Source organism: Peromyscus maniculatus, chromosome 7 (genome assembly GCF_049852395.1).
Source record: "Peromyscus maniculatus bairdii isolate BWxNUB_F1_BW_parent chromosome 7, HU_Pman_BW_mat_3.1, whole genome shotgun sequence".
Taxonomy (NCBI): Eukaryota; Metazoa; Chordata; class Mammalia; order Rodentia; family Cricetidae; genus Peromyscus; species Peromyscus maniculatus.
In genome coordinates, this window is record NC_134858.1 from 54,189,360 (window position 1) to 54,201,781 (window position 12,422).

Genomic DNA, 12,422 nt, shown 5'->3' on the forward strand with positions numbered 1-12,422 from the left:
CAAGACAGCCCCAGCTGTCTTGGAATTTGTTGGGTTGGCTTGAAACTCACAGAGATCTGCCTTCCTCTGCCTCCCAAGTGCTGGAACTAGAGACATGCATCACCATGCTTGGCTACATCGCTACAATATTAGCTGTGCCATGATTGCTACTTAGAGATTAGACAATTACAGACATGTTCTGATAAGATAGTAGTACTAGGGAAGAACATTTCATTAAGCAAAGGAAGCATTTCTAAAGAAGTAACTTCTAGCTGGACATAGTGGCTTAGTCCTTTAATCCTAGCATTCAGGAGGCAGAAGCAGTTGATTCTGTGAGTTCCAGGCCAAGCCTGTTCTATGTAGTGAGGTCTAGGCCAGCCAGGGCTACATAGTGGCACTCTGTTTCAAAACAAACAACCACAACCCCTAAGGGATGTGTGGGAATCAAGGACTGGTCGAGTATGGTAAAGAAGACAGAAAGTATGGGCTGGAGAGCAGCTCAGCTGTTAAAGGTTTACAGCCAAAATACAAGGCACAGTACGTTCAAATGCCCGGTGCTGGAAAGTAAAATTTAGCTAAAGCGGAAGGTTTAGTGGGGGTCAAGGCATGGTAAGAGATTGAGTAAGAGATTGAGAGCACAGATCAGTAAAGCCAGATCATTACGGCCTCAGAAATCCACTAATGATACAAGCAACGTGATAGTTTTCCCATATTTCCCATTCCAGAAAGATTTTGACACAGTAGGTTTTGGAGAGTGTATCTCAACTATTATCCTTGAGCCAGAAGAATCAGTTTGAAGACTGTTATACTAACAGGGAGAGATAATGGCAGTATTATTAAGCACATAATGTCAGGGGAGATGGAGAAAAGTGAACAAATTCTAGAATTCAAATGGGTAGGAGCTGCTTAAACTGGTGTGTGATGAAAAGGAGTCAGGTATTCTGGGTTGGGACTATCAAGTCAATATCAATTGCTGTCATTTATTAATTTAGGAGACATTGAAGTGGGGTGGGTTCATTTAGAAAGAAAAACATAATTTTAGTTTGTCTGTGCCTTTGGAATATCCAAATAGATATGTCCTGTAAGTGGCTAGAATCTGAGTGTGGGTTAAAGAGATGAAATCTGCACTAAACTAGAGATTTCTGAATGAACAAACTAGAGCTGACTTTTGGACACATCAAAACAGATGATCCTGTTAAGGTAGCTTTAGACAGGAATTTTGGTAACAGTAAGCTGCCCTGGAATGTATAAGGCATATTGCTAAGGCAAAGGAATTCACAGTTCATTTAGTTGACTTCTGTGTCGCTTAGCTCTGAGATTTGATGGCTCCATAAAGTTGTTCTGGGAATATTGTATTTTCATATTAATTATCTCTATTGTTTCCATTTTAGGAAACAAGAAGAAAGGAAGGCATCGTGAAGCTGAAACCTCACGAGGAACCTCTCCGTTCTGAGATCCTCAGTGGGAAATTCACCATCTTGGTGAGTCTTTAGAGCCTTTCTCGGGCTTTGTTACTTCTTATTGTAGTTGTTGTACTATTTGGGTTTTTGTGCATAGGTTCCTATCAATACATTTTGCGACTAAATTATTCTAACAATAATTGAATTATTACTAATTAAAAATTGTTAGTTATTGCCGGGCGGTGGTGGCGCACGCCTTTAATCCCAGCACTCGGGAGGCAGAGGCAGGCGGATCTTTGTGAGTTCGAGGCCAGCCTGGGCTACCAAGTGAGTTCCAGGAAAGGCGCAAAGCTACACAGAGAAAGCCTGTCTCGAAAAAAAAAACAAAAACAAAAACAAAAACAAACAAACAAAAAAATTTGTTAGTTATTAATAATAGTTGATTTATTGAGTTATGGAGCAGTGGACTTAAATTTTTCTCCATTGGTACTTTAAAGTTGTTGGTCAGCATCTGGGAAGGGTTGATAATATGTGAGAACATATCCTTACTTAATGGAAACTCTCCATTTATAGAGATCTCTTGGCCTCTCAAATAAATATGTAATAATATGTTTATGGTAGCACAGAAACCATTATCTTGATCTGTTTCTCTCTACCCTGCTGGGAAATTAGTTACAAATCCAGCGCAGAATTATTTTTAGATTGCTCTGGCTCTACAGTTGTAAAAAAAAAAAAATGTGATTTTTTTTTTAAGCCACAAGAATATAGTTCAAGGGAATGTTAAGAGAGTCAGACATGGGTAATGATAACATTTCTCCCTTTATGGAAGATAGATCCAGATCGAAGAAGTTCTTTTAGTAGCTGCTCTCTTTATTTATCAAGTCTTATCCAGCATAATAAGTATAATTGATTGTTGTGATTTTTTAATTTGATTCTAAATATTTCTTGTTTCTTTGCTCTAGAATGTTCGAGACCCAACTGGAGCCTCCATTGCCCTTTTCACTGCCAGGTTACATCATCCTCACAAGTCCGTCCAACATGTGGTACTTCAGGCCTTGTTTTATTTGCTAGACAGAGCTGTGGACAGGTGAGCACTGAGATTGTCTGGTAGGTATCTGCATCATTACGGAAGTGACAGTTGTTTTTTTTTTAAATATTTATTTATTCATTATGTATACAGAGATCTCATTACAGATGGTTATCAGCCACCATGTGGTTGCTGGGAATTGAACTCAGGACCTCTGGAAGAGCAGTTGGTGCTCTTAACCTCTGAGCCATCTCTCCAGCCGGGAAGTGACAGTTTTAGTGAATGAAATTCACAAGTGCTTTCACCATGTCCCTAGGATCCAGCCTGACAGTCTAGAAGGAGAACACATGCTCTTGGTTTCCATCCCCTTGCCTATTTTCGGATTAACAGAAGCTGGGAAAGACAGTTCATAACAGTTGTTTGTACACTGAGAATGGTTTATTTGAAGAAAGTGAGGAGGAAAGGAACTGTGTTGATTGCTTTTGTGTGTGTTTTAATATAGGGCATTCATATGCTAAGTCATGAGCTCTACCATTAGGATATATCCTAATCCCTCTTTTTTTTATTTTTTATTTTTTGTTATTAACCTTTAATTTTGAGATACGGTCTGACTTGTTGCCCAGGGTGGGCTTGAAATCATTCTATAGCTCAGTCCAGGTAATGAATTTACTATCCTCCTACTTCAGCATCTCAAATAGCAAAGATTATAGACCTGTATTACCTGGCCTAGGTCATCTGTTTGTTGCTTTTGTTCATATTAAAACCCTCTTGGGGCTGGAGAAATGGCTCAGATGTTAAGAACACTGGATGCTCTTTTAGAGGCCCCAGGTTCGATTCCCAGCACCCACATGGTGGCTAATAACCATCCATAACTCCAATCCCATACATCAATGGCTTCTTCTACCTTCTGTGACCATCAGGCATGCCTGCAGGCAAAACACTCATACACATAAAATAAAAATAATAATTAAAAAACCACAACCCTCTGGGATAACCTGGCGATATATAAGGTTAGCTACTTGCCTAGCATGTGGAAGACTCCAGGTTCTGTCTCTAGTATGGAAAAACAAAGATAAAATAAGCCAGGGTAGATCTCTGATTTCGAGGCCAGCCTGGTCAAAGAGCTAATTCAAGGACAGCCAGGCTATACAGAGAAACCCTGTCTTGGAAAAAACCAACCAACTAGTCAAACAAACAAAAAACCAAGTGGTACCTGCAGTCTTAGCACTCTGGAATCAGAGGCAGGAGGATCACCACAAATTTGAGGTTTGCCAGGTCTACATAGTAAGTTCCAGCCTAGCCAAGGCTACATAGAGAAAATCTGTCTTAGTAAAAACTAAACCAAACCAAATAAACCAACCTGGGAGTTGGTGTTCTGTGGCTCAGTGGTGGAGTGCTTGCCTAGCTTGCCTTGCTTGCCTGCTACCCTGGGTTCCCAGTGCTACAAAAATAAAGAAATAGCCAGGTGTGTTGGTGCACACCTTTAATTCCAGCATTCTGGAGGTAGAGGCTGGTGGGGCTTTGAGTTTGAGGCCAGCTTGGTCTACATAGTGAGATCTAGGCTATCCAGAACTAGATGGTGAATCCCTGCCTGAAAAAAAGAGGGTGGGGAGGCTGGGGTGCTGTGAGACGGCTCAGCAGTTATGAGTACTGGCTAATCATTCAGAGGACTGGGTTTCTATTCCCAACACCCACATGGTGGCTCACAACCACTGGTAGCGACAAGTCTAGGAGAATCCGACACCATCTCTGACCTCTGTGGTTACCAGACATGTAGTGCACAGACATACATGGAGGCAAAACACTCATACATATAATGGAAATTAAAAATAACCATTGGCTTGTTGGCCCATTATACCTGTAAGCATTTAGAAAGTGGGGGAAGATTCTAATATGTTGAGGACAGCTTAGGCTGTGAGAAGAGACTCTGTCTCAAAAAAAGAGCAAAAACCAAACAACACAAAATAAAAAAGCCCTGACCACAGCCTGTGGGGATCAGACATGGTAGTACCTTAAAGACTGAGCTGGTAGCAGTGTGAGTTTGAGGCTAGCTTGTGCTACATAGAAAGATCCAGAATGGTCTTTTTTTTTTTGTTTGTTTGTTTGTTTGTTTGTTTTGTTTTTTTGTTTTGTTTTGTTTTTTCAAGACAGGGATTCTCTGTATATAGCCTTGGCTGTCCTGGAACTCAGATTTTTTCTTCCTGCCTCGACCTCTTGAGTGCTGGGGGTTAAAGATGCACCACTACTGCCTGTCTTCTTTGTTGTTATTGTTGTTGTTTGTTTGTTTGCTTTTCTTTTTTTGAGACAGGGTTTTTCTGTGTAGTCCTGGCTGTCCTGGAACTCACTCTGTAGCCAAGGCTGACCTCAAACTCAGCGATCCACCTGCCTCTGCCTCCCGAGTGCTGGGATTAAAGGCCTGTGCCCCAGCCCCCAGTGCCAGTACTTTCTTTTGAGACAGGGTTTCATACAGCTTTACCTGGCCTAGATTAGGGATTAACAAATTGAGAGTAGCCAAGAGACTGTCTGAGGTGGGGCTCTCTGAAGAGTTAACTAGTTACTGTCTTGTTGGTTACTTTTAAAGCTTTTAGCTTCTGCTCTTGATACTTAGTGGGAGATAACATGCAAAGCTTACACATGCTGTTATTCTAAAAAGGAGAAGTAGCTGAGGAGTGAGGACCAGTAACTTCAATAGACTTGTACTCCCTAAGTAACAGTTTGGAATTTCTCAGCCCTTTAGGGATACTTTCCAGACTGTGGAGACTTTTGAAATGCTCCATGAGTTTAGGAGAATGAAGGAAAGCCGCCTTTCTCAGAAAATCTAGTATTGACCTCCTAAGTAGAAAGATAATGCTGCCATGGATATTCACTTACCTATTCTCTGTCTTCCTCAGAGGGCCATAACCTGTCTTACTGCTTTGGTTGCCCTTCATGTACTCTCTTTCTTTCACACAAATGCCATGGACTATGTTTTAAACTTTTTCTATCTCCTGTTGCTTGTAGCTCAAGTGTCAAACTTAGTAGGGAAACAGTTGGCTATCATTGTGACCCCTCCTAATGTATACCAAGAAAGCACATTATGTTCTGTATCATTCCACATGTGTTCACCGGATGAGAAATTTCATACAGACTATAGAACCTGGATCATTATGCCCTGTGGTTTCTTCATATTTCATTTATTTCCCATCACTGACTTGTTTTAGGCCCCTATCTTGAGAAGAAAATCTGTAATTCTTTTAAATGGCCCTAGTTGAGCTTGTGGAGAAATGGAAATTCTCTAGACCTGGATGATCTACTTGGTAATTATGCCTCATTTGACAGCATCTGTGATCTGCTGAATGATAGTCTCGGTGGAGTTATGAAAAAGGAATCAAGATTAATATTAATGCAGTAAGGGCCAGTAGTAATAAATTCTGCCAGAAAAACTTCCATGCATTTTAGAATAATAAGTGTTTTTTCTTTTTTTCTTTTTCCTTTTTCTTTTTTGAGCTGAGGATTGAACCCAGGGCCTTGTGCTTGCTAGGCAAGTGCTCTACCACTGAGCTAAATCTCCAACCCTTTTTTTCTTTTTATAAAGTTAATTCATTAATAATGAGGTATATTAGATACACAACAAACTTTAAATTTACATACAGGAACTGAATTTTGAAGTATTTTTATACACACATCATTGGCAGGACTTGAGATTTTTAAATGTTAGCTTTCAGTCAGTAGGTCCTTCTTAGATTTTGTAGAAGTATGATGCAAAGATGCGGACACAAAAGAATAACCTTGAGGTGGCTCATATCTGCAGCCCTACCAATAAGGAGAGTGAATCAAGAGGATTGCTTTGACTTGGAGGCAAGCGTGAGTTACATAGCGAGTTCAAAGCTAGCCTGGGCTGCATGAAACCGTATAAATGTAAAAATTTGCTATCTAGAAATAGTATGATCAAATGATTTATTTCTGGACTGGCAAGATGGCTTAGTATCTCAAAGCTCTTTGCATACAAACCTGAGGACCTTAGTTTAATCCCTGGATCTCATGGTGGAGGGAAAGGAGGGAGTCAACTCTTGAAAGTTGTCTTCTGACCCCCCCCCCATGGATGATGTTAAAAAACATGTAAGGATCTAGTTTAACTTTGAATGAAACATTTGTATTGAATTAAATGTTTGTTTAATAATTGGTTTACAGCTTTGAAACTCAAAGGAATGGATTGGTGTTTATCTATGACATGTGTGGTTCTAATTATGCCAACTTCGAGCTAGATCTTGGCAAGAAAGTCCTAAACCTGCTGAAGGTAAGGTTGTAAAGAGGGAATCCTTTTAAGTCTCCTTTTCTCTTTTTATTCTTTGGGGAAATATTTAGGGAAAATATAAACTTCAGACACTATGTTCAGTTTTAAAGATCACCTATATATGATAATTAATATCTGCTTCCTTAGAACAAGAAGTGGTCTTAAAAGTCAATTTGAAAGATTTAAGATGGCCTAGTGGCTCATCCCAGTAATCCAAGCCCTTGGGAAGCCAACAGCAAGAGTAATGCTGTGGGTTTGAGCTAGCCTGGGCTATACAGTGAATTCTACTTCAGCCTTGGCTACAAAGTACGATTCAGACCAGCCTGAGCTACATAAGGAGTGAGATCCTTACGTGTGCGCGCACACACACACACGCGCGCACACACACACACACACACACACACACACACACACGCACACGCGCACGCATTCTCTGTCTCTCAAACCAAAACAACAAAAACAAATAAAAAACTAAGATGGAAATAATGAAAATGGAAAATCACAAGCAAATCCTTAGCTACAAAAGTGTGCCTTTTCCAGAATTTTGTGGAATAGGCCTACCTACGGCAACTGAAAAATGCCATCTAGTGACTTTCTAGACATGTGTTGGCTGAATTCAGGATGAAATGTGTTAGGCATTTCACTTTAGTGCATGTAAGTTCATTTGGTCTGTTTATATTCATGTAGAATTATCCACATATATAGATGTGTAAAAGTCCTATACACCTAGCTTCATAGTTTCTTATCCCTAAATCTTAGGCCTAGTGGCTTGTTTCATAAATATATGTATACATGTATGCGTTTGTGTGTGTACAGGTGCGCTTGTGTGCTTGTGTGTATGGTAGAGAGCAGACAACGTTAGGTGTCATCCTCAGTCATCTACTTTTGAGACAAAGTCTGGCATGGCCTGCAGTTCACCAGTTAAGCTAGACTGGCTCGCTCACATGCCCCAGGGGGCCTCCTGTTTCTGCTTTATGCTTAGCAATTTTGCATTAGTTCTAGAAAATGAATTCAAATCCTTGTGCTTGTGGGGCAAGCACATTACCAACTTAGCTATCTTCCCCAGCCATAAAGGTATTTTTCACTCTTTGTATTTCAAAGATAATGAGGTAAGGCTTAGGATGTAGTTCAGCTGGTAGCATTCAGAAGGCCTTGTATTTGATCCCAAGTACTTAGTATCAGGAGGTGGAAGCAGGAGGATTAGAAGCCCAAGGTCATCCGTGGCTACACAGCAAGTTCTATGCCACCACAGGTTGTTTTTCTATTGCTGTGACAAAACACCATGACCAAAGCATGTATGAAAGGAAGCATTTAATTAGAGTCCATGATGGTGGAGCAAAGGTATGGTAGTAGTAACAGTTGAGAATTCACATCTTGATCCAACAATAGCTGGAGGGAGAGCACACTGGAAATTGTACCAGTGTTTTGAAACTTCAAAGCTTGCTCTCAGCAATACACCTTCTCTAACAAGGCTACACTTCCTCATCCTTCCCAAACAGTTCCACCAACATGGGATCAAGTATTCAAATATATGAGCCTATGGGGGCCATTTTCATTCGAACTACTAGAATGGACTACATGAGACCATGTCCCAGACAACAATAACAACCCCCTACTCCCTAATACACAAAACTTTGTTATGATGTAAAACTACTTAATATGACTAGGGAAGATTGAATGACATAAAAATAGCTTATGATGCCACATGCCTATAATCTCAGCACTCATGATAGGATGACTACATAACCAGACTACATAACCAGATCCTTTGTCTCAGAAAACAAAAATATGCAAGTGAAATAACATAAATGTTGAGGAGCTAGGAGTGTAGCTCAGCTGGAGACTATGCACTTGGCCTTTGTGAGGTGTGTGGTCATGGGGTTATCATACTAGCACTTGGGAAGCTAAGGTGGAAAGACTGCCAAAAGTTTCGTGCCAGATTGGGCTACATATGCATACCAGCCCAGCCCAGGCTGCCTATAGGCAAGACCCTGGCTTCACCTAAGGGAAAACAACAAAACCAAAGGAAAAATATCTGGGTCAGCTTGTCCTAGAACGGGAGAAAAGCAGAGGGATCTGGATCTCTGTGAGTTTAAGGTCAGTCTGCACTACACAGCAAGTTCCAAGGCAGTCAAGACCACATAGTGAGACCCTTTCTAGGGGAAAACAAAAAAGGGCACTTGTGTTTCTAGGATAGTGTTTCAGAAACTGAACTGACTAAAAGGGTATATGTATAGTTTAAAGTATGTAATGGGGGGCTGGAGACATGACTCAGTGGTTAAGAGCACTGCCTGCTTTTCCAGCACCCACCTGGCAGCTCACAGCTGTCTGTAGATCCTGTTCCAGGGGATCCAACATCCTCACATTCTCACAGCAATGCACATGACATAAAATTTTTTTTGTTTTGTTTTGTTTCGTTTTTTGTTTTTGTTTTTTCAAGACAGGGTTTCTCTGTGTAGTTTTAGTGCCTGTCCTGGATCTTTCTCTGAAGACCAGGCTGGCCTTGAACTCACAGAGATCCACCTGGCTCTGCCTCTGGAGTGCTGGGATTAAAGGCGTGCGCCACCACCGCCCGGCATAACATAAAATTTTTAAAAATAAAAAAATAATACGTAGTGCTCGCTCCGGCAGCACATATACTAAAATTGGAACGATACGGAGAAGATTAGCATGGCCCCTGTGCAAGGATAACACGCAAAGACACGCAAATTCGTGAAGCGTTCCATATTTAAAAAAAATAATAATATGTAATGGAAGATGCGTCCTACAGACACCATCAGTGAACAGGTCTCCCAAGACTTTATGAGGTAGCTTCTTTTCTCTGTTTGGTCCTATTGTGACATAGGGTCCCACATAGTATAGGCTTGCCTAGCACTTGCTGTGTGGACCAGGCTCCACACCGCCCAAGTGCTGGTACGGTACAGTTACTTAAGTGGACTATGCCTGTTCTCTTATCTTTTTGCCCTGATGAAGATGATGTAGTGTAATGGTTTGTGCTATCCATCATTTTATTGAAATCAATGTATTTCTCCAAATTGATTAGGCACTTAAAGGGGCTTTGGGATTTAGGTCCTGAAATAAATTCTTGTGTCCTTGAAGGAAGGGATTTTTTAAGTCTGAATGAAGAAGCCTTTGGAGAACTTTGTTGTGGGTGTTGTGTAGTCTGTGTAAGAAGTGTTTGTAAATTCCTCAAATTTAATAAAACCAAGACTAACTGGAGCTGGAGGTGGTGGTGCCTACAGTCCATGTCTTTAATCCTAGTACTTGGAAGGGAGACAGGCGTATCTCTGTAACTTCAAAGCTAGACTGGTCTTCAGAGAAAGCTCCAGGAAAGCTGGCACTACACTAAGACAGAGAAACCCTGTCTCTAAACAAACGAACAGACAAACGCTAACTGGAAAGACAGAGAGTAACAAGTGAAATTGAGATTGGTTTATTCAAAACGTAAGAAAAATTAGGGTAGGAGATTTTTAAAGCTACAGTTGCCTTTTTAAAAGCCAATTACTAGGATTTATTTATTTATTTATTTATTTATTTATTTATTTATTTATTTATCTATTTACATACTTAATTTTCATGTGTGCATTAATGTGTGTATATGTGAATGTCAGGGATCAACCTTAGATGATATCCCTAGGACTTGTATACCTTGTTCTTTTGAGATCATGTCTTTCCCAGGGACTTGGAGCTCACTGATTATTAGGCTAGGCTGCTGGCCGGTGAGCCTCAGGGATCCATCTTTTCTTTTCACTTGTGCTGGTGTTACACACCTGGGTTTTATGTGGGTCCTGGAGATGGAGTTCAGGTCCTCCACACTTGTGTGGTTTGTACTTCCCTGACTGAGCCATCCTGCCAGCCCCCTGGTTCCTTACTACATGGGAACCTTGCTCCTAAGAAAGGCTGGAGTGTGAAAAAGTGTCATGAAACCAAGCACTGCCACTTAGCAGTGATATGCCATCTTTATGTCTTGTATACATGGGATTCTCTTTTTTCCTCTAAGAGTAGTTCAGGCTGTTTCCTTTTTTGAGACCTCATTTGTACTTGTACACACTAGATCATATTTATTTATTTATATATTTATTTTGTGGTGTTGGGTATCAAACCTAGGTCATGTGTATGCTAAGCACACACTATCACTGAGTTATGCCTCCAACCTAGATTGTATATATTGGTTTAATAAACAAATGGAGAAAGGATTAAAAATAGAAATATTGTATACACACACAGATATTGAACTAAATGAAGATTATATAAGTAATATGTTTATTTTTATCTTCAGTTTATTAAAAACCTATTTTTTTTTTTAATGGTTTTTTGAGACAGGGTTTCTCTGTATAGTTTTGGTGCCTTTTCTGGAACTCACTCTGTAGACCAGGCTAGTCTGGACTCACAGAGATCTGCCTGTCTCTGCCTCCGGAGTGCTGGGATTAAAGCGTGTGCCACCACGGCCCAGCTAACAAAACTTAAGTTTTAAGAAGCCGAACTTTTGTAGGATGCGTATTTATATGCTTGTATGTGATATGTATGTTTTGAAAAGTCAGGGCTGTGAGATGGCTGGGTGGGTAAAGGCACTTGCTGTGAAAGCCTGGTGACCTGTGTTTAATACCTAGAATCCATACAAAGTTGAAAGCAGGGAACTCATCTCCATATGGACATTATGGCACCCATGCACCCACTCACCAGTAATACAAAATAAAATAATAGTTCTTGATCCATAAAGTTTATGGCTAACATAAATGTAACATCATTTAAAGGTAGATCAGCTTCTAATTTCTTCATTTCTTTTAATCACTTTCAACCTACCTATTTGTCCGAATTAAGCTGTCAGGTTACTATGTTCACTGGGAAGGAAGAAGAGTGAAAAGAAGCCATACTTTGGGCCATTCAGTATCCTTGGGTTTTAACTCTTTCTGTTTTCAACACAGGGAGCATTTCCAGCTCGTTTGAAGAAGGTGCTGATTGTAGGAGCACCCATATGGTTCCGAGTGCCCTATTCTATCATCAGCCTGCTCTTGAAGGACAAAGTCCGGGAGAGGGTAAGGCAGCCTTTTCTTATTGGAGGTAGATAAATAGATTCTATTATCTGCCCGTTAGGCATGTGCTTTCAAAGAATCCTTTTAGCTTATCTCCCAGAATGTTTTTTTTTTTCTCTTTAAAGATTTATTTATTATGTATACAGTGTTCTTCCTGCATGCCAGAAGAGAGCATCAGATCTCATTACTGATGGCTGTGAGCTACCATGTAGTTGCTGGGAATTGAACTCAGGACCTCTGGAAGAACAGCCAGTGCTCTTAACTGCTGAGCCATCTCTCCAGCCCCTCCCAGAATGTTTTCTGCTCCTGTTATTGTATTCACTCACATTCTTCATTCAGTCATTAGCTTGGGACAGAACACCTCCTTCACTGCCCACAAATTTGTTTTGAGTTGGAAAACGCAGTTTATCTGACTCTTTCTTCACACCACCTTGAATATAACAGTATTGGAGGGGCTGGAGAGATGGCTCAGTGGTTAAGAGCACTGACTGCTCTTCCAAAGGTCATGAGTTCAGTTCCCAGCAACCACATGGTGGCTCACACGCACCTTTAATGATATCTGGTGCCCTCTCCTGGCCTGCAGGGACACCTGCAGGCTGAATGCTGCATACATAATAAATTTTAAAAACAAAAAACAAAAAAAGAATATTAAAAAAAAAAAAAAAGTATTGGACCAATGTGTCCCAGGAGTATTTTATTTTTATTTATTC

The 12,422-nt window shown here is 40.5% G+C and overlaps 1 protein-coding gene and 1 pseudogene across 1 annotated transcript in view; both read left to right on the forward strand.

Annotated features, from left to right (window-relative positions):
• Window positions 1–12,422, forward strand: part of Ptpn9 (protein tyrosine phosphatase non-receptor type 9) — a 95,489-nt gene that overhangs the window by 53,385 nt on the left and 29,682 nt on the right. The window contains exons 3-6 of the mRNA XM_006971545.4: window positions 1,371–1,460; window positions 2,342–2,466; window positions 6,577–6,682; window positions 11,605–11,715. Coding sequence (XP_006971607.1) covers window positions 1,371–1,460; window positions 2,342–2,466; window positions 6,577–6,682; window positions 11,605–11,715 — 432 coding nt within the window. The remainder of the gene's footprint in view (window positions 1–1,370; window positions 1,461–2,341; window positions 2,467–6,576; window positions 6,683–11,604; window positions 11,716–12,422) is intronic.
• On the forward strand, window positions 9,295–9,411 carry LOC121831186 (U6 spliceosomal RNA; annotated as a pseudogene).